Raw genomic sequence first — 27,452 nt, 5'->3', positions numbered from 1 at the left:
AGGTCATGGAAATTCATTGGTCAAAAAGTGTGGCAACCCTTGGATTTTGGCCTTAAATGCAAAACTTGCTTGTTTTGAAAATTTCGAGACCTTTTACATCTGGTTGAAGGATTCATTTTATGCCATTCTGCTCAATTCATGCCTTTCAGAACCCTACAACGTTAAGCTTCCGCATCTCTTCAGGGTTTGGAGTCCGTTCCTCTGGAGGTGTTTGCTGTTCTACACACACAACACGCACAAACACAACTCAACGGTTTACAACAAATTTTAACCCTAATGACACTCGAAAAGATCGCTTGTGCACCCTACACATTCCACTCCACAGTTAATGTGGTTTAAAAAAAAATATATCTCAGTCAGTGCCTGAGGCATGTTAATGCTCACATCTGTAATATATTCATCCATATCTTTACACATTTATGCAGGCTTAACAAGCTCCATCTCTAACACACCACTAGGATAGTGGCAAAATGCCCTGAGCATGTTCACCCACACATGCTAACTGAAACGCAGACTTCATGTACTGCAGTGTCGAGTTTGCAAGTAAAAGTGTCTCTTAAAAAGGCTAGAGTTTAGGTGATTACACATGGGATTTTTATTACCGTATTGCTTTAGTGCTCTTTGTTAGTAGTTTATTTTCACTAAGTGCAGTGGGTATGTGTTTTTAAGTAGTAATTCACAAGTGTTTGTTGATTTGACGTTTATGTGTCAACTATCGCGTGGCATTGAGTCAGACTCTGAAATCCAGCACTAACGTATTATGATTGTTCCCTAAACACATACGGCCATCTAATGCATTGATTTCAGGTTTATTTAAGTGTGTGTGATTCGTAACCTGAGGCCGAGCACAAGAGTGCCTTCTTTCTTTCCTAACCTTCCTGGTATGGTCTGTACTGGGTGTGGTTTACGAATGAAAATTCTGCCATTAATCTCTGATTTCGGTGTCGTATGTCATCCTTCCCAAAAAGTTCTCCTGAATATTTTCAAATAATGATGAAATATTACCAATGTAGATCTTTGTACAAGACTGCGCACTGAACTGCCCGCATAAACATGTCGTGGTAAAGTCTGCCAGCCCTGGGTGTGTGTGAGAGTGTCGGAATCACACAGGGTGTGTAAGAGTGTGTACAAGAGTGATACAGATACCACAAAGCTGTGGGTTGTTACTGTAGGGTGTGGTGTGTGTGTTTTGTGCCTGGAGGGTGTCTTACACCTTCTCACGTATACTGTACTTAGTATTCAGTGAAGGCTGGAGACCCTAACTTCATTCCATCCGAGTGATGTCACGCTATAGACCCCCTGTACAGCTGATGAATATGATACGCATGTGATCATCCTCCCTCCTCTGTCTGCTCTCCTGTGAATTGGATGTAAGTTCTTCTCCCTCGAGGTGGACTGTGTAAATAATCTTACATTTACTGATCCAATGGCTGCTCAGGAGCCCTCCATTTCATCAACTCATTTTCAACTTGACTTGGTAATATGTAAGCATAGATTATATTTTATCTTGTTCACCCTTTCCCACTCGCTGACTCTGAAGGCTGCTGTTGAGATCAAAAGTCTGATGCCCGAGGCGTTAGGTGTGGTTCTCTTGCCTAAAGCAGAGAAAAGACGATCACATGGTGTGCAGGTGTGCTGATAAACACAAAAGCACAAAGCTGAGGATCTTCGAGTACTGCTAGGGCGTTATCACACAAATGGTCACATAAGTATCAGAGCAAGGCCTGGCTGTTTTTACATAGATCTGTAGCGTAATGTCTTTTCTGTACATTTGTTTTTACTATTTTAAACATAAAATCCTATAATTAAATCTTTGAAAAAGTCCAAATAAACAATTCAAATAAAAAATAAAGCAATAATCCATAATTCTTTTACTCAAGGTTGAGATAAATACAATTTCAAATTAATTTGACAAAGCTTTTGTGTATATCTAAGCTTAACCTCCTGAGACCAGAGTGTAACTGCTGTGTGCATTTTTCATTTCCCTTTTTAATTTGTAACTAGTAGCCCCTAATAAACTTGCAAAAAACAAAAATCTATTAAAGAGCAAATAGGTTTCCTGAAAATTGATGTACTCATATGGGGACAGCAGACCCAAGTTGTGAATAATACCAAGCTATAGAAAGTCAGCTTTTTTTGGGATTGTTGGTTAATCATGTTTTTGAGACATTACAGACATTACAGCTGATTTTCTGTAAAGCTGCTTTGGAAAAATGCATTTGGGAAAAGCATAAATAAATTTGACGGACTTTTATTTGATGTTTTTTCTACTTTGGCAACAAAATCTCAATGTTCTCTCTGCTCTGCACTGCAAACAAACAAGTATTAGCCAGTGCTGAAGCATTTTACCAATCAAAAATGATTATAATTCTATTTCAAAGTAATGGCCAGCATTGTCCAATCACTGCAAACCATGTTATAAATTCTGAATCTATGTACTGATTACCATTGTCCCATTTCTGTCAACCATGATGAGTGGTGCAAACATTATCTGCAGCCTGAAACATTTGACCAGATGTTAAGAGTGAATGCACTGCACAGGAAAGCCAGAGGATGCTCCCTTGCTCCCTAATTAGTGGATGACTTAACCTCAAGTGTGCTGTCTGTCTGCACTGGTCTCAGAACAGTTTGAAATGCACCTTATTTTCACCTTAACTCCATATAAAGCCTCTGAAAGCAACATTTTCCAGCTTTTGGTTGCACCCATTGATTCTCAATATGATCATGCACAGTGAGTATAGAATTTCTAAGGTAATTTAGTCCCATTGTCCTTGCCGGAGGTCATAGTGTTTAACAGGGTACTGTTTTGTGATAAATCGCTGAAAATTTTAAAATGGCATATCGGATGAAACTAGACATGTTACTCTTTTAATACAAACAGGTTTTCAATGTAAAAACGTAATGAGGTTTCTTAGAAGATTTTTGGCGTTTCTCCCAAAGACTAACTCCACTGAGATCGGCGGCATCATGCGTCAAAACCCTTCAATGACAGCCTAGTGTGTATTGAACTGAGATCAGTCAGTTTAAATTCAATTTAAATTATGCATAGTGTATAGCAAAGACAAAACACAATGTACATGCAGGAGGATGCGGTGTCGCACATGGTTAATATGCAGATTCAGCTATAAGAAAGCCATTTGTAGGTTGATTTCATATAAAATATGAACACAAAGCATTCCTGTTGGGACTATTTGTTTTTACCACCAGTGGAAGACAAGGGTAATCTGTTTGAAAAACGATTTTTTTTATTTTTTTTATTCCATTTGATGACGCAACCCTGTCTCATGTCAAGTCATAATAGTTGTATGAGATGGTGAAACTGGAATCGAAAGAGTTGACTCCCACAGAGAAAAATAAACTAACCGACAAACAGTGCGATTTTTCCTAAGTTTAACCTCTTAACCCAACATAAATCTATTATAGAATTGTTCTGGTGCAGCTTCACAAAACCAACAAGGTGCATGAAAAAAAAACACAGTACTGGAAAACAAAGTGCATTACTGGAGTAATGTAAGAAATATAACTTTTTTTGATGATATGTTTGCATACTCGGGCCTTTATCAGGACTAAAAGTTGCACAATATCTTATGATGTCACCATCTTGTACAAATGATGACAGTTTATCATGGATTGATGATGCTGTTGGCGCAGAAAGTGCACACTTCAGCTTTAAAAGAACAAATTAGCGTAGTTTAAGGTTTATGGTTTATTAGTTTATTGTCATCAGTCAGAACCGAAACCTTGAACAATGTCAAAATTGTTATTCAATGTAAATCTGTAATCAAACTCACCTAATTCTTTCATGTTTTCCACTCAGTGTCCTGCAGGCCCCTCTGGATCAGCGACTGGCTCTACCTCATCCTCCACGTCCTCGGGCCGGCAGGCCCGTCAGCGCATCACCCGAGTCAACCTCAGGGACTTGATCTTCTGCTTGGAGCAGGAGCGAACCACAGCCAGGTCCATGCTGCTCTACAAGGCTCTTCTGAAGTAGCACTGTTCCTCATCCCAACCCAAAAGCTTCAAAACAGATGGATGAGTTCATCCATGCTAATGGTACTCCTGATTTACCCTGGCTTTACTCTTTATGCTCAAGTCTTCCTCACCTCCAAAGTCATTTCCAGCTGGTGCCTTCAGACTCACCTGTGGCATGAACCCTTTGATCTGAGGCTGAAGGAGTGTGTTGCTGTAAATCTTCCAAATGTGGGACTTCTGAAGTCCTGAAAAGCCCCTTGGATAAGAAGAAAGCTGTGGACAACATGAAAATTTTCCCCCTTTGGGTCACCTTTTAATGGTTTTATTTTCCCTTTGTTTTGGATTAATGAGCCATCATTTTGAGCAATGTTGATCTTTTTATTCATTAACTTGAACTCGGATTGGTTTTACGTTTCAGTATAAAGATTTTGAGATTTGTTTTATATGAATAGCGGCTGGACTTGAGACGCGTTTTTAACCGAAAGCCTCATTTGCAATATAGACACTGGAAAACGTGAATGCAAAGTTCTTGGTTTTAGAGGTCTAATGAGTTGAGTATTTTAGTAACTTATAAGTAGTGTATCTTTAAATCATGCTCTGAGGGAACGTGTGGATGTTTATTGTTATTTTGTTACTGATTATGCAAAATGAAGAAACTCTTGTGTTATAAAACACTGACTGTCTTTCATCCTATTGGATGGTCTTTTGAAATTCAGTGACAGTTTTTTCTCGCACACTCAGTGTGGGATTATAGGTGTGAACGGTTTCACTAGTGTCTGTATGATAAAGGGGTAGTTGACCCAAATATGAAAGTTCTGTCATCTACTCACCCTCATGGTTTTCGAAACCCATTTGACTTTATTCTGTGGAGAAATTTTGAAGAACGTTCTGCCTAACGTCTTATTTTGTGTTCAATGGAAGAAGGTTTTATGGGTTTGGAACAACATGTGGGTGAGTAAATGATGACATAATTTTCATTTTTGGGTGAACTGTCTTAAGTATACTGTGAAGAAGAAATGGTGCCTTACATGGCCCTCCTGGGACACCATTGTTTTTATTCACATGAACAGCATGGAAATATCTAAAATGTTAATACTAATATGCATCGCTTGAACATCAATTCTAGAGCAGGATCTCTCATAACTTATTTTTTTTTTTTTTTTGAGAATTTATATTAATTTGATGAATTTCAGATTTTTTTTTAATACATACATGTGGTTTGATAGACTGCAGGAATACATTTGAAATATTAATGTTGAATTTTGGTTCCTGTTCTTTTGGAAAAACAAGTTCGCTGTACATTTTCAATATGTGTTATAAGTGCATTGGGCGTTATTGTTTGTCTCAAGAACTAAACACATGCATACTGCCCTTTTATGACATGCAGCAGGAAAGGAAGTGAAATATTTTGGCATTTCTGTAACTTTCGCGGTTTTACAGTTTGCGTATGTTGGAAGACAGTCAACATTCATGTGTGCAATGATTCCTTTGAGATCTGAGGCAAAATCTTTTTCCATCTCTCAGATTTGTTTTAATTCTTATTGTTTGTGCTTATGTTTGGACAAACAGCATTGTTGATCAAGGGATTGTCTTTTGTCTAAAAAAAACATCTATTAGAATTTCTATTTTTGCTAAATTTAACAATTTTTGAATGTTTGGTTGGTTTGAAAAAAGCGCTCATCTCTATTAAATTTGTACTTTTGTAAAAGAATAAAGTTCCTAATTATATTTGTTATGATTTTCTTTGACGTTATTGGTTGTACTTAAATGTATGTTTATGATTTTTAAAGTCAACATGAATTTGTGTTCACAGCCCAAAATAGACAAAGACAAACCTTAATTTCTTTGGAATAACAATAATTAGGGTGATTCTCATGAAAGCTGTGAAGAAAATGTCCTGGTCCTTTTACTACAAAATCAAAAGAAAAATTAACTTGCATATAGAAAATCAAGCATATTTTATAGCCATTAAGATTTTTTACATTGTGACATTTACATGACAGTTATGCGCATTTTGTACCGCAACGCGAAAAAAGATGGTGAGATTTTTTCATTGGTGCAATGTGAAATTTTTTTTTTTAATTATTGTAAAGCAATTATACTGTACATCATAGTAGTACTCTCTTGGTACTGTCTTTCATTTTTACTCATTTTAATATTTAAAATGTTTTTATTAAAAAAGAATAACGGTAATGAGAGTTATAATTGAAAACAATGGTAATAGTAAAAGTAAAACGCTCAGATGCATTCTGGTAATGAGAATTCAGGGTAAAAGATGCTAAAGTGTCCTGAAAATAATGTCACGATGCAAAAAAGTCTGAATGTCCCTAAATGTAGACTTTATTTTCTTTATGCAAAAATAAACACACACCGATCAGCTACAACATTAAAACCACCTGCCTAATATCGTATAGGACTCCACAAGACCTCTGAAGGTGTCCTGTGGTATCTGGCACTAAGATGTTAGCAGCAGATCCTTTAAGTCCTGTAAGTTGAGAGGTGGGGCCTCCACGAATCTGACTTGCTGGTCCAGCACATCCCATAGATGCTCAATCGGATTGAGATCTGGGGAATTTGGAGGCCAAGTGAACACCTTGAACTCTTTGTCATGTTCCTCAAACCATTCCTGAACAATTTTTGCAGTGTGACAGGGCGCATTATCCTGCTGAAAGTGGTCACTGCCATCAGGGAATACCGTTGCCATGAAGGGTTGTACGTGGTCTGCAACAATCTTTAGATAGTTGGTACGTCTCAAAGTAACAGCCACATGAATGCCAGGACCCAAGTTTTCCCTGCAGAACATTGCCCAGAGCATCACACTGCCTCTGCCGGCCTGCCTTCTTCCCATGGTGCATCCTGCTGCCATCTCATCCCCAGGTAAACAACGCACATATACCCATCTGTCCACATGATCTAAAAGAAAACATGATTCATCAGACCAGGCCACCTTCTTCCAGTGCTCCATGGTACAGTTCTGACGCTCACTTGCCCATTGTAGGCACTTTCGGCGGTGGACAGGGGTCAGCATGGGCACTCTGACCAGTCTGCGGCTACACAGCCCCATACACAGCAAGCTGTGATGCACTGTGTGTTCTGACACCTTTCTATCATGGCCAGCACTACGCGCATCAATGAGCCTTGGGCGCCCAAGACCCTGTCACCGGTTCACCGGTTGTCCTTCCTTGGACCACTTTTGGTACACTGTAAAAAAATTTCGTAATTTTAATGGTAAAAGACTGTAAAAACAAGTAGTTACTGTAAAATATACATTACATTTTTTTGATATATTTAAAAAGACAATACATGTAGTTTTACGGTAAAATATAAATAATTTTTTAGATGTCAAAAGTATGATTTTCCCATATAATTAACTGTAAAAATTTATATTATGTTTAACAAGAGAGTACATGTACTTATTATGGTAAATTGTTAAAATTACGGTAAAGAACAGTAATCGGGCGTTCCCAGAATTCCCTGCATGACCCATTACATTTCATTATATTTTATGGGAATAGTTATGTTTCTTCTTATTTTTAATATCAGTTATGTATGTTATATTTTATGTAGTTTAGTTCATGTTTATTGTATTATTTTAATTTCACACGTTTACTCTGATAGTGTTTAGTGTTTGTGTGAGAGACACTGAGCACTGTCTCTACATGTTTATTGGTCATTGCTCCTGGAAGAGCCACTATTGATGAACTTCATGTCATCATGTGCCCTTCTATAATTACTACAGTGATTTAACAATACATTATTAAGTGAAAAGCAGATTTAAGAAGGTTAATATATTAAGTTTATCATTTAATAATATAAACAACGGTACTGCACCATAAAATAAACCAGTTTTAAACTGTAAAATGTACAGGTTGTTCTGTAAAGTTGTTTACATTTTTACTGTATTTTTTACATAATTATTCTGGCAACCACAATTGCTAGTTTTTTGTTTTTTTTGTATTTTATTTTATTTATTTTTTTACAGTGAAGGTACTAACCACTGACCCAGTCGTCTAGACATCACAATTTGGCTCTTGTCAAAGTCGCTCAGATCCTTACGCTTGTCCATTTTTCCTGCTTCCAGCACATGAAATTCAAGAACTGCCTGTTCACTTGCATAATAAATGTTATTCACTTCACCTGTCAGTGGTTTTAATGTTGTGGCTGATCAGTGCATATAGAGAGGACCAGAAAAATTTCTTGACAGATTTTTTGGGAATCATCCATTAATGAATTGTTCACAATAAATCCAGGATTTTGTATTAGGAGTAAATATACTTTCAATTATGATTTCATGTTGACTTTAAATGCAACAACATGCTAAAAAATATTTTCCTCATGTTTGCTCAGGGCTCATTTTTTATTTTTTTTTGGACACATTGACGCTTTCAATGCTTTAAAATAGGGAAAGAAATCCCAACAATTTATTAAAAGTTCATTTTATCAACATCGATTACAAAAAGAATGTTACAATTCAAATAAACACATGCCTGACATACCACTATGATTCATATAAATAATAATCCATTACAAAAAATGTTTTATTTAAATAATATACATTTGGACCATACTGCAATATACATCTTGACAACATCCATTAGCGCAGTATTTAAATTAAGATTTGATTATGTAATATCCAACGCAGCTCCTCCGACCATCTTCGCACTGGAGACAAATTCATCGATCCCCTTCAAAGTTACCAGGTTGCATCCTTGAAGGCTTGTCTTTTTATAATATTGTCTATGAACTCAAAAACTGACATGGTATGTTATATTAAGGGGTCTTACAAAGCTGCCATGAGCCATTATGTACAATGTGCGATTAATCAAAGATTTAAATTTGAACACATTTGCTGAATAATTGCATGTGTTTTCTCAGTCGCTGTACAGTTAAGACAACACATAGCACAACTCAACATGTTCATGACACTTCCATGACCCTTACTTTTGAAATGGTGAGGCAGACTGCCTTAAAAATGAAGCCTTGTTTTATAATACATTACGCATTTCAGTCTGTTTACCAGCCACCAAATTAACGTTTCAAGTTTATTCTTACTCAGTCTCTCGCCTTGTGTCTCTAATAGTGATTTTGCTAAGGGAGAGCATGAGTAAAAGGGATTGTGGGAAAGTGACCTTAACTCCTGGAGAGGCACCTGCCTCATTTCTGACCCTTAACCCATCCGTCTCCATTGCTCTGGGCCTTAAGGGGCACAGTAATCCCCCCCCTTCTCCAATGGTCCGACTAGCGACTCTAATATACAGTGCAAGCAGCCTTGGAGTGCTGCATTCATTAACAATCTGAGTAATCTCATTTTACCATCTCCTAAAGCTGCCTTCATCAAACAAGACGTTGTTTTGGATGCACAGGGCATTGTATCTACAAGAGATCTTTGCTGATCTTTTAAATCAGTTATCAAAGCAATCATGTATAATAAAGTCATACATTGCTAGATGGAACAATATCAACTCTTTTGGCACGTTCAAGGCTAATTTGAAGAAAACGGGGATCCAACATAAAGATCAAGTGTTGTTTTGTGTACAATCGGATTTAGCAATGCCATCAGAAAAGCTCTCACAAATGAGTCCAGGTTTCCCTTTAGACTTGCTTGAACAAAAAGCCTCTCTGCCCAGCACTGAATGCATTACCAGGCTACCTGCTTTAACCATGTAGCCTCTAGTCAAAACATCTACACAGCCAGAACAGAGAAGTCTGCACTTACAACCAATTGACTTCTGAGAACTGCTCTCATATCCTTCATGTAGTGAGGCAACAGCGATAAACCTGTAGGTCATAAAAGAACTGATTTACATAAGATGGGACTGGAAAATGAGAACATTAGATATCTAGATTAAAAATGGAGGACAAATTTTGTATTTTGTGCTGTTAATTTTGCCCTTAAGGTTGGAGATCTGACTGGTGCATCGTTTGAAAATGATCTAGCCGAAAGGTATGTGTTCGCCATGAGCTTAACTTCCTTATGGAGTTCTTTCTTTCATTTACGCACATACAATGGCAAAATTACCTCTTGGTTTTCAACTACAATAAAATATGCACTGCAGAAATGTGGAAGATCAACATACTATACATTTTTCATGAATCAAGCCAACACAACAGCTAAAAATTTAAACTCAAGGTGAAAAATGGCTGAAATAATATCATATGACTTAATTCGTTTGTAAAAAAAAAAAAAAAAAAAAAAGATGTCAATGAAATGAAGCCATAATAATCGTATATTTTGATTTCAGTCCTCTTAAGAGTCTGAAGGGTCAAGCAGGAGACTCTTCTTGCAAACGAACGTCTTGTGTTTGTCCGTTTGCCTTTTTTTTTAATCGAAAGCAGACTGAGGCGTTGGTGGTCTAGTCTAGAGGCTCTTGTTTTATCCTGATGGGCGTGTGGCTGGTTTGACACCGTCTGTCCTCTCGACTCAGGATGTACTCGCTGAACTGGGAGGAGTCAACGCCTCCCCCGCAAGATGCCACCATGCTGAACCCTTTCTGGAAGAGTCTCTCCAAGACCTAGGAGAAAGCAGGGGAAATATTTTTGTATATGAATAAGTCCTAGGTTCAATAAAAGAAACTTGGATTCTGTTCCAAAACCTAGTGATCTGCTAAGCTAGCTACTGCCTATATAGGCAGTTGCCTTGTAAGGCAGCATCCTAGTCTAAATGGAACCTCAGAAGAGACTGATTTGGAATGCTCTACATAGGCAGCAACTCTGCATGCCACACAAATAGCACTCTAAATAAACAGCACTGCAGGGGCAATTTCACTTGCAATAGAGTGCTCAGTCTGGTTCCGGAAGTAAAAATCCCATTAATTTTTTCCATAGGGGGATTTTAACGGTAATTTATAAGCCTTTAAAGACAGATCTACCATGAGCTCTGAGGTTGTTAATCAATTGTATATCCTTCGGTTGAAGCCATCAGTTTGAAATATTTTTTATAAAATCATGTTTAATAGTGGAATTTCTGGTGAAGAACTACACTACCCATAATCCTGAAGGAAAATAATCCACCAATCAGAGAATCACTGCAAACAAACTGCAGCAAAAGAGCCCAGTAGCGAACAGCCACTTCCACAATGGACTGTAAGTGACGCAATCGAGTCGATTTATTTGTATATATCTGAATATTTTGCAATAAACATAAAATATATTGGTTCTATTTATTATCAACCACTTTTAATCAATAGTTTTATATATTTCCATAGTTTTCAATTAGATTACGTCCATCGCAATGCTTCATGGGATTGTAGTTAATTCCCTCAGTAACAATGTTAAGAACACAGTCTTGTACCTTTGTCATTCTGTCTGATTTATGGATAATTTTTTGCTTCAAATCAAAGTTTGGAATATTGTTATTAATCTCAGAGCTGGTTGGTTTGTCTCATGAAGAATTCTTTTATGAAGAATTCTATGAAATTCCTATGGAAAAAATTTATGGGAAAAATACTTTCAGAACCAAGACAGCTGCAAAAGTTGGCGGTCACTGTTGCACTGTATTGATTTCAATTGAGTTTGACGTTAGCATGTTGAAAAGCTAACGATATGATACTCGAATAAGCAAAAAAATACATACCGCACAAACATAGGGTAAATGAATACATTTTAATTACACAGCTATTTTTCATAGATACTTTTCAGTATTGAATGAAATCTAAGTACATGTACAATATAATCATAATTTCTCTCAAAAAATCTCTTCACAAAAGAGATCTTTTTAATTTTTTTTCTCAATTGTTTCTCCTAGATGGCAATAAGACGGAGAGCAAATGGAGACTTTTGCTTTAGTCTCCGGCTCCTCAGATTTTTTTTTTTATTATTATTATTATTTTTTTTTTTTTTTTTTTTTTTTTTTGAGTTTCAGAAGTGATCTCAACAATGTCTCACACGTTGTGCAAATGTGTAAAGATTCAAAAGTAACAGATTTCAATATGAACTTAAACATTTCTAATACAATTCTTCAGAGACCAAATTATACAACAGTATCAACATAAATTTAAAGCTCTATACCCTCCCTGAATGTCAACAAATGAGTGTGTTTACATGCACATCAATTCGCTGATACTGTAACTAAAAACAAACTTAAAATCAGCTAATTCAAAATGTAGCAAAATGTAAAAAGTGGAGAAATTTCATGTAATTTAACTCTGGTCATAAATTGGACGTGGCCCTTTTAAGAGTTTCACAAGCCCGCTAAGTTACACGTGTGCTGGTTAGAACGTGAGAGCATACGTTGGGCAACAGAGTTCCCGGTTTTGTTCATTGGTTGATAATTCTTTGGGTGAATGTCACATTTTGCACAAAATGCTCATAAACTGCATTAAATATGTGTTCACAGGAGTCATGTGTTGAAATTGAATGTTTGTTGTGGATTATTTTTAAAGGGTGCATATGGATTGCATGTGTGGAGTTTGACCCCGTTTGTGGTCAAAGAACTGGGTACGTAAATTTAATATTAATCATATCTTATTTAATTTACAGCCCAGAGTGTTTTCCAGTTTAGTGGATAAGGGTAATACGTGTTTTATGTGAAAACGTGTAATGAGAATTCTATTGTTTTAAACTGCAATACATGCCCTTAAAGTCTGGTTAAAAATAAGCAAATACTTTGAGTAATTTAAGCATGTGTTAAATGCATAAAATGCTTTGAGTGATTTAAGCATGTGTTAAATGCATAAAATGCTTTGAGTGATTTAAGCAAGTACTTGAATGTATAAAATGCTGTGAATGTTATAAGCATGTATTAAGTATGTGTTGAGGTATATGGTTAAGCTAATGCCTAGTTTGTATTTTCTTTTGACATTAGCCTCTGCCATATTTAATTTGTTGTATTCCCTTTTTCATTTTACTGTTTTTTATATACATATATATATATATACACGGCCCCATCGACCGCTGTTACCCAAAATATATTTTTGTATCCTGTGTTGTTTCTTTACAACCCCCAGCTACAAAAATATCCAACAATGCAAGAAAACAGCGTTTACATGAGATTTGAAATAATTCGGTCAAGCTTTTGACACTTGCGCACACTGGATAAGCCAGTAAGAATGCCAAGGAAGGTGTTTACATGTAAAGCTAAATCTGTGTAAGATTGTGCAAATAAATGCCTTAATTGTCTCATTTGTGTCTATTTTTATTTCTCCTAAGGGATTTTAGGAGAAACATCAGAGACAAAGTTGATACTTAAATTAAACAATTGAGAACTCAAATATGTTTCCTGAACTATGTAAAAGCAACCTGAGGAATAACATTTTGACTAGGTTTTGAAACAGAGCACTGCTATGAGTTTTCCAAGTAAACTCCTGTTTATGCCACTCTAACAGCACTTCACATAGTTGCATCAAGATGCTTTTCAAATCTGCAATCTCAGTAACAGCACTATCAACAACTTCACGCTTACATTACCCTCAGACGCTTCTCACTCCAGACCATCCACCCGGGATGAGGAGTGAGCAGACATCCCCTGGGCTGTTTACAGGGGTTTGATGCAGAGTCAAATGAGAATAGGCTCCCCCAACTGATGGCCCACACTGAAGTCGCCTGGCTCTTTCATTACAAACCCAATACACAATCTGAGCTATTGTAAGAGATCCCTCATCGTCAAAGAGCCGTCTCTGGGCATCTACTGTCACTCTCATTCCCGCCACCGCGAACGAAAGCAAATGAAATTTTTTATCTGTTGGAGTGCTTGTATATTTTTTTGAAATTCAATACATTCAGCCTTGAGTATTCACTTACTCCTGCACTTCTTTCAAGTGTGCTTCACATGAAAATGAAAGTTGTGGCTCGGGGCTACAGAGCCAGATAAAAGTCCTTCCGTGGAAGAAAAAAAGAGAGAGAGAGTGAGAAGGAATCAGTTGAAATGCACAGGGCCTGAGAAAAAATATCCACCCTTATCCTCACTTTGGAAGTTGAGGCTGCTGATAAACTTGAAGAGGAAATGAACACTTCTTATGACTTAAACACACATGAGGTATAAAAGTAGTCAACACCCTGATTCAAGGACCTACTGAAGAAAGCATCTTTTTGAGAACATACCATGTATCGATATTAAGTTTCTTAGGTTTTGTTGCATCATTATTACAGAAACGAATTAAAATGCTTGAGTCTTGTGACATAGAAGTTTGTTCTTTTTGTCCAATTTTCAAACTTTTCAGTAGAATTGAACAGTCGTCATTTAGCCACTTCATGTCAAAGATTAACGGAATATTCTGGGTTACAATTTAAGCTCTAATACAACAGAAAATAACTTGTCCCACAGTATGTAAAAACAAACAAAAATATTGTGTTGACAGTTACGTGCTTACAATGGAAGTCGAGGGGGGAAATATACTACAATTTCTCTAATAGAATTCCATAGTAAGTGGATTTCTGTCAATGGGTAGTTGACAAGTCCAGAATTTTGCATGCAGATTTATGGCATTATATTAACTGTATATTAACTGAGTCTACATGGAATATTTATATATTGAAAACAATTATTTGTCACACTGTAGGACCATTTAAAATGAACTAGTGAAGGCAAAAGCTGATTATAAATGGTGAAAACTTGAAAGAAATAGTGTCCAGTTACAGGACCTTAGTTTTAGACTTTCCCTTTTACAGTCATATACATTTTAACCTAAAATCTTGGTTTTGATTATAAAAACGTCCATGGACATGTTATGTCAACTACCCCAACACATTTTTTTATTTTTGTTACAAACTGCAGGTTGAACATTTATTTTCAGTGGTAATCGACCACATCTGGTGTATGAAGTTCCCTTGTATTTAATCTTGAATATTTCTAAATAAGTGCAAGAAATGAATCCATATCAAGAACCATAGAATGTCACAAGCCTCTCAAGTATTCATGCACTGATGTGAAAGCATGTGATTATTTCTGACATTACACTCACTTCTCGATGGTTGCATCACTTTGAACTTAACGGCTACAATTACTTGGCAACAAACTCTCTCTCTCACTCTGTCTTACTCTATATCTCTCATCCTTTGTAATTCCTCTCTGATCTGTCTACTCACATTTCTTAGGTGGGTTTTCATGAACACCTGATGTGTGTGACAAAAACGCTACTAAAAAAATCCACCAGCACGATTCAGTTGGTTAAGTATGCAAAAGAGGGGTGAAATAAGTGTTATCAGACCCACTAATTAGTTATACAGCAAGTCAATTAGGCGTGTGTAAAAAGTAGCATAAACCAGTTTAGGTTGTTCAAAGAAACCAAAGTACAGCATTAAAAATGTAGTATGTGTGTTTAAACGCTTCGGGCAAAGAAATGTGGGAGCACTTTTTCAAATAGAGAGATTTGTCTTAAGGATGAGTTAAAAATAAATTATGCATATCATTTCCCTTCTCTTCTCCTCTTATTTTCATGACTATATATTCCTACATTATCATTGCCTCCAGGATTCAAGGTAGTGGACATTATAATATTTGTGTATATGAAAGTTTCTGTGCATACACTATCATGTGTGTTTGTACATTTGTGCACGTGCAGTGTAAGTGTGTTTATGTGTATGTGCTTGGGGTCGTATGTGTTGCAGCACATTTCAAACAGCCAAATCGTGGAGTATGTGAGAATATCTCATTGGGCATAAATGCACCTTTGCAGCTGTGGAAACACACCTTCATCCACACCTGCCTACTACACCTTGCACCCTCTCACATCTCCATCTCCTCCTGTTGGCTGGCAGGAGTTAAGCTGCCTCCAAGACACAGCAGCCCAGAATACTAAATATCCTACTAATCAAGCAAGCAAGCAAGACCAAAGTTCTTTCAAAGTCCATGTCTAAACTTTTAAATGAGATAACCTTACAAAACACATTCAAGTGTATTCAAAGAACTATCAAAAGCCTCGTATATAACATCCAATATGGAGTGCCTCACACTTGTTTCTTTTTCAGATTATTTTGGAGCTTTTGGCATGTTTTTATTTACAGAGACAGTAGAGAGGAGACAGGAAATTATAGGAAGAGGGGAAAATTAGATGTTGCAGGCCAAATTCGAACCTGTTGAGCACCCTAGCGCAACATGTCTGGATAATACTTCTCATTACTGTAATACCGTATTTTTTTAAGTTTCGTGAGATTCACCCAAGTAGCCTATATCACTAAATGATGATCATCGAATACTGTGAACTTAGTATTAGCTAATGACAATGCTGTACCTGCACGGAGTTGAGCCTGCAGTAACCATTCAGTGGAAACCGAATAACGTGGGTTGGGTCCTGGTTCCAGCCGGCATTGACTGAATTACACATGACGTCCCCTGTCTCTGGGAAAATCTCCTCTATAAGGGCCTTGTCTCCACTGATGGCGATCCTCTCGCCAAGGTCAGGGGTCACCCGCACCACCAGGCACTCGCAGGGATTAGATGTCCGTCTCTGCTCCCGGTCCTGTTTCCAGCGCTCCAGCTCTTTCACCATAGGCGTCAGCTGGTAATACCGAGCCTCCTCATACAGCAGCTGGAACTCCTTCAGGAATAACACATGGACGTGAATGCACATAGATAGATGGAAGAGTGAATTAATGAATAAACAAACAAACAAGACCATTGAACCAGTGACAAAACAAGTGAATGAACAAGCGCATAAAACAAACAAACCATTGACCGAATGAATGAGCAAACAAATGTATGAATCAGAATCAGAATCAGCTTTATTGCCAAGTATGCTTACGCATACAAGGAATTTGTCTTGGTGACAGGAGTTTCCAGTGTACAACAATACAAAAACAATACAAGAACAGCAGCAAGACAGATAATAATAAAAGTAGTTATACACATACGTACATACACAGACACACACACATACATACATACACATACGTAGTGCAATCTAATACAAATCTGTTATCTGTTATGTACAGTGCAAATGCTTTTTTTTTTTTTCTTCAGAGGAATGAAATGGCAGAAGAGGTTGGATGTGTTGGATAAATATAAGAAAGACTAAACTGTGTATTGCACATAGTTATTGCTCAATGGGGCAATTTAACTGTTCATGAGATGGATAGCCTGAGGGAAAAAACTGTTCCTGTGACTGACGGTTCTGGTGCTCAGAGCTCTGAAGCGTCGGCCAGAAGGCAACAGTTCAAAAATGTAATGGGCAGGGTGAGTGGGGTCCAGAGTGATTTTTCCAGCCTTTTTCCTCACTCTGGAAGTGTTTGAACAGACAAACAATTGAGCGAATGAATAAGAAAACAAATGAGCGAACAAACAAAACATTGAGCGAACAAATAAACAAATGACTGAGCGAACAAAGAAACCACTGAGTGAACGAATGATTAAACAAATGAACAAACAAACCATTGAGTGAACAAATGAGCAAACAAACAAACCATTGAGTGAACGAATGAACGAACAAACAAGCCATTTCTCGAATAAATGAGAAAACAAATAAACAAACAGACAAACCATTAAGCAAACAAATAAACAAACAAGTGACATACAAACAAATAAACAGGCAGTCAATCAGACAAAGAGCACAATAAAACAAATGAATGAAAAGACAAACCATTGAGTGAACGAATGAGCAAACAAACATTGACCAAAGAAATGAACAAACTAATAAACAAACAAACAAAACATTGAGCGAACGAATGAGCAAACAAGTGAATGTACAAACAAATTATTAAGCCATCAAGCAGACAAACAGGTGAGCAACCAAATAAAGAAAAACAAACGAATGAATAAACAAACATGCAAATGTTAAAGAAAAGGAATTTTTCATCAATATCCCAAGTTATTTCCCAGAGCTGCTACTATTGTACTAATATAGACATTTTTTTGAATTTACATTTATCATAAGTGATTTGACTGATGTTGTGAAAGCACTACAAAAGAAATGGACATAAGAAATAACATGTTTTTTTACAAAAGCAATTTTTTTAAAACACAACTGAATAATACAGACTATTGCATTCATGGTATCAAAGTACATATAATTTATATTTAATACACTCAAACCAACACATGGACGGTTCTGCCTATATGACCCATCTTTAGCCAGGACTGGAGCAGTGGAATGGGGGGTGGGGGGGTTTAAGCCTCCCAGCTCTCCCATCACAAACAGAGACTCTGATCGTACAGCACAGATTGCCTGCCTATGCCTGAGGCTTCCTTCACCCTGAAGCACATTTACCCCAGTTGCACTCGCATTTCATTCACCGCTAAACCAGATGGCAATGTGCCTCAGTCCTGCAATTACAAATACTAAAAAATCTAAATCTAAATAAATAATTCTGCATTTCCAGCATAAATAGAGTGCTTTGGTCAACCATACAGTATAAAGTAAAAATCTCTAAACATTGAGATGCCATTAGTCAAATATGTCATTTTTAGTCTCTATACTTATATGATTATTTGGGGTGTGTTATGATGGTGAGGGTTAAAGATAAAGGTTGAAGAAAAATATAGATTATGGACAAATAAAGAGCATCTAAATTTTAAAACCTACTCAAACTCGTAATACTGATACAGTTGTTTCATTCAGAACCTGGTGGCCCATTTCCTCTGTGGCCGTGTAAGATAGTTGTGATCTCTGGCCTTCTGGCTCTCCATCCCCACCCTGTAAGACTACTCATTCCACTGCAGGCTATGGCACTCGGAACAATAGCACCGACCATCTCAGACATGACGCTCTTTTATGATTACCACAAGAAAAGGATTTGTTTTCTATCCAACACCCTTCCTTCAGCCTCTCTTCTTTCTCTCCTTATTTTTCCTCTCTTTCTTTCTTTCACCCATACTGATGCTGACAACATGGATACAGAGACTTTAGGCCTTCAGGCTCTTGCTAATTCAAAGAAAAACAAGCTCTGCTTCTTTCCCAGGTCTGCAGTAAGGGCTGGGTATGTTTTAACAGGGCTTCTACTGTGAGTGACTTTTGGGAAAGAGAATCTAAAAGTAACAGCCCACAGAAGAGAATTTAGACTTAGGCCATATCCATATGGTCAAATGAAACTGGATGTGGTTCATGGTGCTTTTTTCAAGAGCAAACACTTCCAGAAGAACAAAAATGTCACCAATTTCAACAATACTTTAAATCTTATAAATATGCTAATTTAAAAGACATAAGTGGGGGAGTGGGGGGACTCTGTCTGACACCATTTATCATTCCGCCAGAGAAAAACGTTGTACAGCTTTATTTCAAGTCAGATATACTCTTTTAAAAAGTATGGTTCTTTGCAGCCTCTTAGGTTCAGGAAGTAACACTTTTCTTATCATAACCATTTGTCAATAAATATGATTCTTCAGGGATATACAAAACTATATATTTTTTTAAATCGACTAGTCAGTGTGTTTCCTAAATGACTAGTTGACTAATCAGTCTGAAGAAAGCCCTGTATAATTAACTGGTTTTGAGAGCAACAATATGGAACAGAATGCAGAGGTCTGATTTTAAAAGTTTGACTATACGTCAACTACACGCTCATGTTGGCATGCTCAAAAAAAGCTTGAGATGCAACGACCAAAGACATTCTTCTGAATGTTTATGGCTGTACCAGCAGTGCTTTAAAGGGGGTAAAGTTAAAGGCGTAAAGTGTGTAACAGCAAAGCACATTACAGTATTTAAAGCACAACCACTAATACTATCAAAACTTTAAAAAAAATAGAAATATCTAGATAAAATGTCTCGATAGTCAACATCACAGATTGACTAGTCAGTTGTTGGACAACTAGTTGACCATCGTGATCATTCCTTATTCTTTAGTTGCTGATATGCACTGTGAAGAATGGTAACTTGCCATTCTTACCTCAAGGTTCTATTTCTACTTGATCTAACCCAATGTTGGTATAACCTAATGTATTCAGGTTGATTCACTCATAATAAGCCATATTTTTTACTTGAATGAAACCCATTAATTTAGATGTTGCCACATAAAAGGAACGTGCCGGGTTCAATAAAAGTTAAGCTCAATCGACAGCATTTGTGGCATAATGTTGATTACTAAAAAAAAAAAAAAATTTCGTTCATCCTTTTCTTTAAAAAAAGCAAAAATCTGGGTTACAGTGAGGCACTAATAATGGAAGTCAATGGGGGCCAATTTTTCAATGTTAAAATAGTCACTGTTTCAAAAGTATAGCCACATGACATAAACAATATGTGTGTTAACATGATTTTAGTGTGATAAAATCACTTACTAACCTTTTCTGTTTAAAGTTATAGCCAATTTTACAACTTCGCTACCATGACAATGTGATGTCAACAAACCCTAAAACCTTAAAACGACTGTAAAAATGACAATTTTAACAACTTTACAGCTCAAATAATACATGAGTTTTAACAGAAGAATTAATGTAAGTGCTTTTATAAAATGATAAGCTCCACATTTCTGTGTTTAAACCCATCAAAAATTGGACCCATTCTCTTCCATTGTAAGTGCCTCACTAGATTTTTTTTTTTTTTTTTTTTAAAGAAAAGGAGGAATGAGTCGAAATTAATTTTTATGGTAATCAACATAATGCCACAAATGTTGTTGATTGAGCTTAACTTGTACTGAACCCGGAATATTCCTTTAAGCCCATTTTTAGGTTAACTGGCAAAACATGTTTTTTTTTTTGTTTTTTTTAGTTCCTTGAATTTGGAATAAAATGTTCTTAACATTACATTAAAGGTTTTTCAGATCAGCATACTGGTTTCTTGTTTTATGTATTTTTTTATTTTTTTGAAAGCACCAGCACATTAATGTTTTTTTTCTGGGAAGTTATTTCCTCCTATGGCATCAAAATGTAAACCCATTTTGGCTCTAATTGAAATTTATAGGATGGTACTTCTCACTACTGCTGTTATTTTTACTGCATAACCTCTTATGCAGTAAGAGATCGTTTTGGCATATGCAAACGCGCATACTGAATCGGTGATCTTGCTATGTTGGAGTCACCAGCATGCAACAGCCAAATCTAAAAGTGGTTTCACAGGGCCATGTGCAGAGATCAGTCCTTTAAGTCTTTGGTGGCTGAGTTTTACCACACAGGTAAGGGATCGGTGACTATTTACAGACAAAGTGTGAAAACGTAAGTGTAATAAGATGTAGTGATGTGTCTATGTGCAGTTCTGTACATTTTTTATGTGGTGTTATCAAACTGCCTCATACAATGGAGAAAGCTAGCCTCGGAGCCTGAGGCGAAAACAAGACTAGCCTCACCCTAATTAATCTCACTGACACAAATACCTCTTCCCATCTGAAAGAAAACACTTTCAAATATGCATGCATGAAGTCATAAACAGCATTTTACACTAAAGTGTATCCTACAGAATAGTGTTTTTGCAGAGGGAATAAACAATACTATTTTTGTAACATATTTTAATGTTTTATTTTATAATTGAAATATCATTTTTATGACAAAATTCCTGTGGAACGGATTCACCAAGTAATTTTATAAATTAATTTAAATGATAACTCATAAAATTTCACTGAGTTTGTGGGTCATTTTGATGTAATAATTGCAGGATAATTATTTATAGAAATGTACTAGAAAGATGTGCTGTTTGTGTGTTGTCTTTCCTCGTCAAAGTCAATTTAGACTGCAAACTTACAACTCGGGTAAAATGTAGGCCTGATTTCTTTTGAAATAATTTAAGAATGGCGATGCAAATCTCAGCACTGTCTCGACTCGCTTGACTTTAAACGTCCCATGTCAGTGATTATTCTTTTATTTTGTCCCAAATTAACATAATATGATGTGGCAAAATAAATGTGTTTTATGTTCTTGGAAGCCTGGTTTCTTCTGTTTCAACTCAAAGCCATTAACATGATGTTCTGGTGCTAAAAGAGGAAATGAAAGTTTCGACCAGCTGAAGAGGCACTGAGTGCGTCTGCACTGTGTTAACTCTACCTTGAAATCGTCAGGAAGAAGCAGTTTACTGGTTCTCAGGTAGCTCAGGATGTAGCGGAATATCTCTCCATCTCTGTCAATGAAATAATGCTGCTTCAGACTGTCCAAAACAATCGGTTCAGTGCCGTTGAACAGACGACTGATTCTGGGGAGAGAAGATGTAAATTGATGATTTTTTAAAATTAAAAATCGTGTTGTATTAAAAGCAAATAATACACTGTGTATTAACAATTCCTGAATTCAGAAACTCACTCTATCAACTCTGGTTCCTGAAATAATTTTTAAAGTCATTTTACTTGCTCTTCACATTTTACATTTGAGATAAGTTGAACAGCAAACATGTGAGTTAATTATTTAACCAGATTTAATCTCTGGTCAACCGTTTGGTATTATGTTGTACGCTATTTCTGTTCTTTAGATAAATCTACTTTATTTTTGCAAAGATGTTTCTTTATCATTCTCTCATTCTATTTTATTCTTTCTCTCCCTGTCTCTCTCTCTCTCTCTCTCTCTCTCTCTCTTTCTCTCTCTCTTTCTCTGTTTCATTCTGGAAACTGATGCAAAACACTTAATAAGAAAACCAATTCCTCCTTTTGTGCCTCGGGTGGTCCTTTTCTCATATGGTCTTGCCGTTCCCCCAGTTATAATTTCAACATATAGCTTTGGGCAATCTTAGTTTTTCATCTCAGCCTCTTTTTTTTTTTTCTCCAAAAAGCAATTAAAATGCTGCCTGCTTTTCGCCCTCCCCCCATTTTCCTCTCCTCCCCCTGTCCCCTTGCTCTCTTGCTCCATATCCATTAATAAATCAGAGCAAGCCATGCTCTCTGTTAACCTGAACAGATGTGGCAATGCTTTCACACTCTCTTCCTATCTCACTCACACACACACACACACCATCTCTAACAGGTGGTGTCCCTTTTCCACCCTTTATCTCAAACCTCTGTGGATTATGGCTGGGATGATGCAGCAGATAGGAATTGCACGATTCTACAAGTGGCAGTGGTCAAATCGTGCCTAACTGCAATCTACACGTTAAAAGACACGCATTCTAATATTTACCAGGATGACTCCTTTGATCACATAAAATATTAGAGTCCTGTTTAAATTTAATTAGTACCCACAAATTAGCTTTAAATGATGTCAAATGCATTTTAAAAGTACATAATTTAAAATACATTACTAAATTGTGTGCAAGAATGCACTGCCTTGTTAGACTTACTTAATTGTTACATTGTAACTAACATGCCACTACATTGTAATAGCACAGAGGCGAAATAAAGTTGGACCATAGAACTTGAGTATGACTGTAACTCAACACATGGGCAAGCATACAAACCAGTCACAACAGCTCGTGCCCCACAATTGTCAACAGCACTATGATATATCGTTTGACATCAACATCAGCTTCACCCATCCTAGTAAATCCCAAAAAGGTTGCCCAACGGTCAGCATCAAAACAAGATGGATTTTCTTACCTCGAGTCTGGGTATTTGGTGAGGGTGGCCAAACTGCTGGTGTACATGTGCCCGCCTACATCAATGTGGACTGGAGCGTTGGCTTTAGTCAGCTGGGCCGGCAGTGGGATTCCCTGAGTGGCCAGAGGAGACACTGGGGACCGGGTCAAAGAGAGCCGAGACATGCTCCTTCCCTCCTGTACAAACAGCACAGTGTCAAATAAACTGCTTCCAGTTCTCTTCTCCCCTTCAATCTCGGCGATCCAAGGAGCGATTCTGGCCTGCAAGCACGCAGGAGATCACTTTTACATCTTCCCCTCCAATTGCATTTTTACCTTAAGAATTAGCACCACAACTCTAATTAAGAAAATTTGCCTGCCGTTTTTTTTTTTCCTCCTTTTTTCATAGAACCGGAGGGGAGAAATGGAGTGATGCTTATTAGCGAGCACGAAAGGGAGAAAGGGAGAGGGAGAGAGAGAGAGAGAGGGATGGATCATAGTACTGTAGGTGTCTACCTCCAGGGAAAGAGAGAAAAAGTGTAAACTCCTAATTAAAGATATTGGGCAAATGTGTGAGACGCAAAACACCTCATCACCAACAGCTTTTCAGATTTTTGAAAGTTTCGGACAGCAAATGAATCAACATTTTGAATTTAAACAGGGTATTTAAGAGGCTAAACAAGACAAAATGTGTCAAAATGTGTGTCCCGCTCAAATTTCAAATGGTGCTATGTCAGAATAAAGTTTCAAGTGCCACAAAGTTTTAACTGTTTACAGCACTTTATATTTTACAGGAAGCATGATATAAACAACCACTCCTTTCAAGCAAAGTAGGTTAGATTTCACTGCTGTTAAATAGACCTTTGTTTGGAGAAACAAACAATTCCAACGCATCACTAAACACATGGTTAAAGTCCCATTTCCTGAGGCGCAATGCCTAGAGCAATGTGTGCCCATTTTTTCACTTCAATTCAGGGGTGTATATGTGCTTATAAGATATATCCAATGTCAAAAAATGAGTTGAACTATACATTTACAAATGTCGAAAATTGAATGGTTAAGTCTTGATAAGTCCACGTTTTAGCCATTTTAAAATTGTTATTTCGAAAATAACTTCAGTGTGTCCTTCCGGTCTCATTTTAAAGACTAGACAAACTGAGTTTGATATTATGAGTTTATTCCTTCAAGTTTCAATACTGAACAAAATATCCAAAGGGTTTCTGGCCCAGGCATCACTTTCGGAAGAACTGTCCCACTTTTTCTTAATAGTGATGGTGCACTGTAAAAACAGTTCATTTAGATGTTCCCACACGAAGCCCATTTTTAGGTTAACATTGTGTGTGTGTGTGTGTGTGTGTGTTTGTGTGTGTGTGTGTGTGTGTGTGTGTTAAAGGTCAGGAGCGAAAGTTAAGATTTTTCCAAAATCAGAATCATCAAAGTGAGATAGTTTGTGATGTTAAAATTGCAGCAGGTCCCGGTGGGAGTGCGTCAAATAGCCCTAAAACTCTCTGTTCCGCACTTCCTGCACGCAGTACAGTACTGCTCTGACTGACCTCTCATTTTATTCTCAAATCAGCACTCCCTGCTGTAAATTGGCAAAAACACGACACACTGAGAACAAGGGCAAATATGTACCTACTACAAAAGCATTCGAGAAATTGATGGAATCCACCATACCGTTTCAAACATTTTACGATGTCCGACTCATCTGAGGATTCTATCAGTCTCTGTTGAAGGTTGCTTGTGTCCTTTAGAAAAACTTTTCGTAAATGTTTTACAACCTCGGTCCACCCACTTCGGCACTCCAAGGTTTCCTCGAACAGAATCCAAATGTTTTGAATCCCGCAATCCGGGTTCTGAATCCAGCGAAATCTAACGCCGGTGCAACAGTCGCGCTATTTAGGTCGCTGTGGCTTTAAAACTCGCTTAAAACACAGAGGTGTCGGTGTAAGACCAGAGACGGCTAAAGACACTTTCCACAAAAGCTACACAAGGGAGTCAGTCAAGCCTGCGTCCTTACCTTGGAAGACATAGCTGTTAATGTATCTTCAACCCTCTTTAAAACATGAGATCGATCGTGGCGTGTCTTCGTCTCGCGCTTTTTTGTTTCTTGCTCCTTTTTTGTTGAAGCGCGAGAGTGCGTTGAAGGCACAGCGTTCCAGCCCGAATAACAGAGGACAGCTGAACAAGAATTCTTGCTCAAGGCTCTCCAAACGCCCCGGGGCAGGATTAGGCGACAATTAGCTCAACCCTGCCTGAGCTGGGGCGAGTTACAAGAACAACATTTAATTTCGCTATTAACATTCGGAAAGTATACGTATATGTGTGTGTTTTAGTCGTATCGAAATTTTATCTACTTTGCCACGTCTGAACAAAGATATGTGCGCAAACGCGAGAGTGTGTTCGGGGATAGCGGTTTACTAGGTTACCTGTGTGCTCTTCCATGCATTTGATTAACCTTCAGCAGAAAGAGAAATCAGTTTTTGTAAAAATTTATTTTGAAACAATATATACTTTTATTTATTGGCTTTTAAAAAAAATGCACTGCACTTTCGCGACGGCAGGTTTTTTTTTTTTTTCGTTTTTTTGATGTGCTTCTTATGGGCTTTATCTTCTTAATTTGGTTTAATATATTTGGGTACCTCTGAGCGTTGTTATAATATTCTGCTGGCCATGAAAACGAAATGACGTATATCGATATGCATTGTGCCTCTGCAAAAGGCGCCCACACAATCCGCCTCGAGCCAAAGGCGCCATTTCAATTTTTGCGCGCGGCTAGATAGAGATGTCTGCCTTGATGGCGCACAGCTTTCAGGTGGAAGGCAGGTTCATTGTGCTGAAAAGAAGCAGATTTTACATAGAGAATATGTGACAGTTTTAGACCTTTATAATATTGTTTCCCTGTTTACTGAAAATGTCCTGCATGCATACATTCGTTTGCATTTGGCGCCAACCAGTGACCAAATGGAATTTCCATGGCAAATTCAAATACTAACAGAGGCAAATGAGATAGCCTGAATATAAATAATACGTTAAGATGTTCAGAAATAAATAAATAAACAAACAGCTATATTAATTATTTTTTGTTCAGTTTTTAGTTTTGCATAAAAAAAAATAAAAACGGAAATGCGATGGTACCATGATTTTTTGTGTCACAAATTTGAATTTTAGAATTTTGGCGTAGACTTATGTTATCACCTTCCCCATAATATCATACATTCTCGAGTGAAAACACAGCAAAGCAAATCTATTTGTACACAGGAATATGTTGCAAACTATTTGGACTTAACAACCGGCATTTTTTTCCCGCCTTTGGCTGAAATTAGTTTCCCACATCAGAGGAGAACAGCAGGAAGACAAGATATTTTTGTTCAATTAAAGAAAGAAGCCCGGAGTTAGTTCAATTACTTGAGACTGGAGGAAGATGTAAATTTAAAGATTTAAATAGCTTAGAATGTTGCCTCGAGCGCCCGCACTTAATTTCCTTAATTTACAGGGGTTGTAAAACAGATGAGGGGAGAAATGGTTATCCAAATGATGTGCATCATGCCAAAGAATTCTATATCTGAGTAACACTTACTATCTCTAGTCTTGCAGTTTAACTTATTTTTATGCACGTCATATAAAGCAGCCTGAAGAGACAACAGATAGCATCCTGGATCTCAATATAAAACTTTTTGGATTCACATGAAATAAATTATTCTCAATGAAGCCTTTATAACATTAATATTGGGCCTACATTATTATTTTATTACCTTTAATAGTATTGAAATTATAGTGTTAAAATTTAAATGATGTAGGCACTTATTTTTCATGTATTTGTAATTCTAATAGCCTTTGTAGAATTTTCATACATTTAGAGGCTGGAGCCAATTTTTGCCAGGAAAGAAAACTGTACTATATGTGCAACAGTCATAAATGCGTAAATAAATCTAAATACGTTTAGATTTCTTCTTGCTTATTTTAATGAGGCTGCCCCTTATAAACCACAGCGCCATCTGCAGGACATAACTGGTAATTTCAAACATCTCAATAGTATAGGCGACTCACCTCACAAGCATCTTTGAACATTTTTTGACGCTGTTGCATTTTGTCTACAACATCTTTTGGTCAATTCGATTTTACAGAGTCTTTTTGTAATAACTTAATTTCTAAAAGTTACTTCACAGCTTATTCTCCTTCCTCCAGGTC

At 37.1% G+C, this 27,452-nt stretch overlaps 1 protein-coding gene and 1 pseudogene across 3 annotated transcripts; one reads left to right on the top strand and one right to left on the bottom strand.

Moving 5' to 3' along the window:
* LOC127437296 (transcription initiation factor TFIID subunit 4-like) overlaps positions 1-5,700 on the top strand; it is an 85,495-nt pseudogene extending 79,795 nt beyond the window's left edge.
* Positions 5,701-6,543: 843 nt separating this feature from the next.
* Positions 6,544-25,632, bottom strand: LOC127437299 (BTB/POZ domain-containing protein kctd15-like). 3 transcript variants are annotated; one of them, XM_051692146.1, is made up of 5 exons: positions 25,282-25,632; positions 23,284-23,543; positions 21,809-21,953; positions 16,140-16,445; positions 6,544-10,484 (listed from the first exon to the last, which is right to left on the bottom strand). In XM_051692146.1, the coding sequence occupies exons 1-5, from the start codon at positions 25,291-25,293 to the stop codon at positions 10,326-10,328; spliced, it is 882 nt and encodes a 293-aa protein (XP_051548106.1). In that variant the 5' UTR covers positions 25,294-25,632; the 3' UTR covers positions 6,544-10,325. The 3 variants fall into 3 exon arrangements, with proteins under 3 accessions (XP_051548106.1, XP_051548107.1, XP_051548108.1); XM_051692147.1 differs by having other exon boundaries at positions 23,284-23,459; XM_051692148.1 differs by lacking the exon at positions 25,282-25,632 and adding an exon at positions 24,939-25,145 and having other exon boundaries at positions 23,284-23,459.
* Positions 25,633-27,452: the final 1,820 nt, after the last annotated feature.

Source organism: Myxocyprinus asiaticus, chromosome 48, assembly GCF_019703515.2.
Source record: "Myxocyprinus asiaticus isolate MX2 ecotype Aquarium Trade chromosome 48, UBuf_Myxa_2, whole genome shotgun sequence".
In the NCBI taxonomy this organism is placed as follows: domain Eukaryota; kingdom Metazoa; phylum Chordata; class Actinopteri; order Cypriniformes; family Catostomidae; genus Myxocyprinus; species Myxocyprinus asiaticus.
The sequence above is the reverse complement of the archived record's forward strand: the minus strand, read 5'-3'. Positions and strand labels throughout refer to the sequence as shown.

What these genes read in the sequence shown, in the direction of transcription:
- LOC127437299 (XM_051692146.1), bottom strand. An exon ending in ACCAAATACCCAGACTCGAG is followed by an intron (nt 21,954 to 23,283) that starts GTAAGAAAATCC and finishes TTCTCTCCCCAG; the next exon opens with AATCAGTCGTCTGTTCAACG. An exon ending in TTCTTCCTGACGATTTCAAG is followed by an intron (nt 16,446 to 21,808) that starts GTAGAGTTAACA and finishes TTATTCCTGAAG; the next exon opens with GAGTTCCAGCTGCTGTATGA.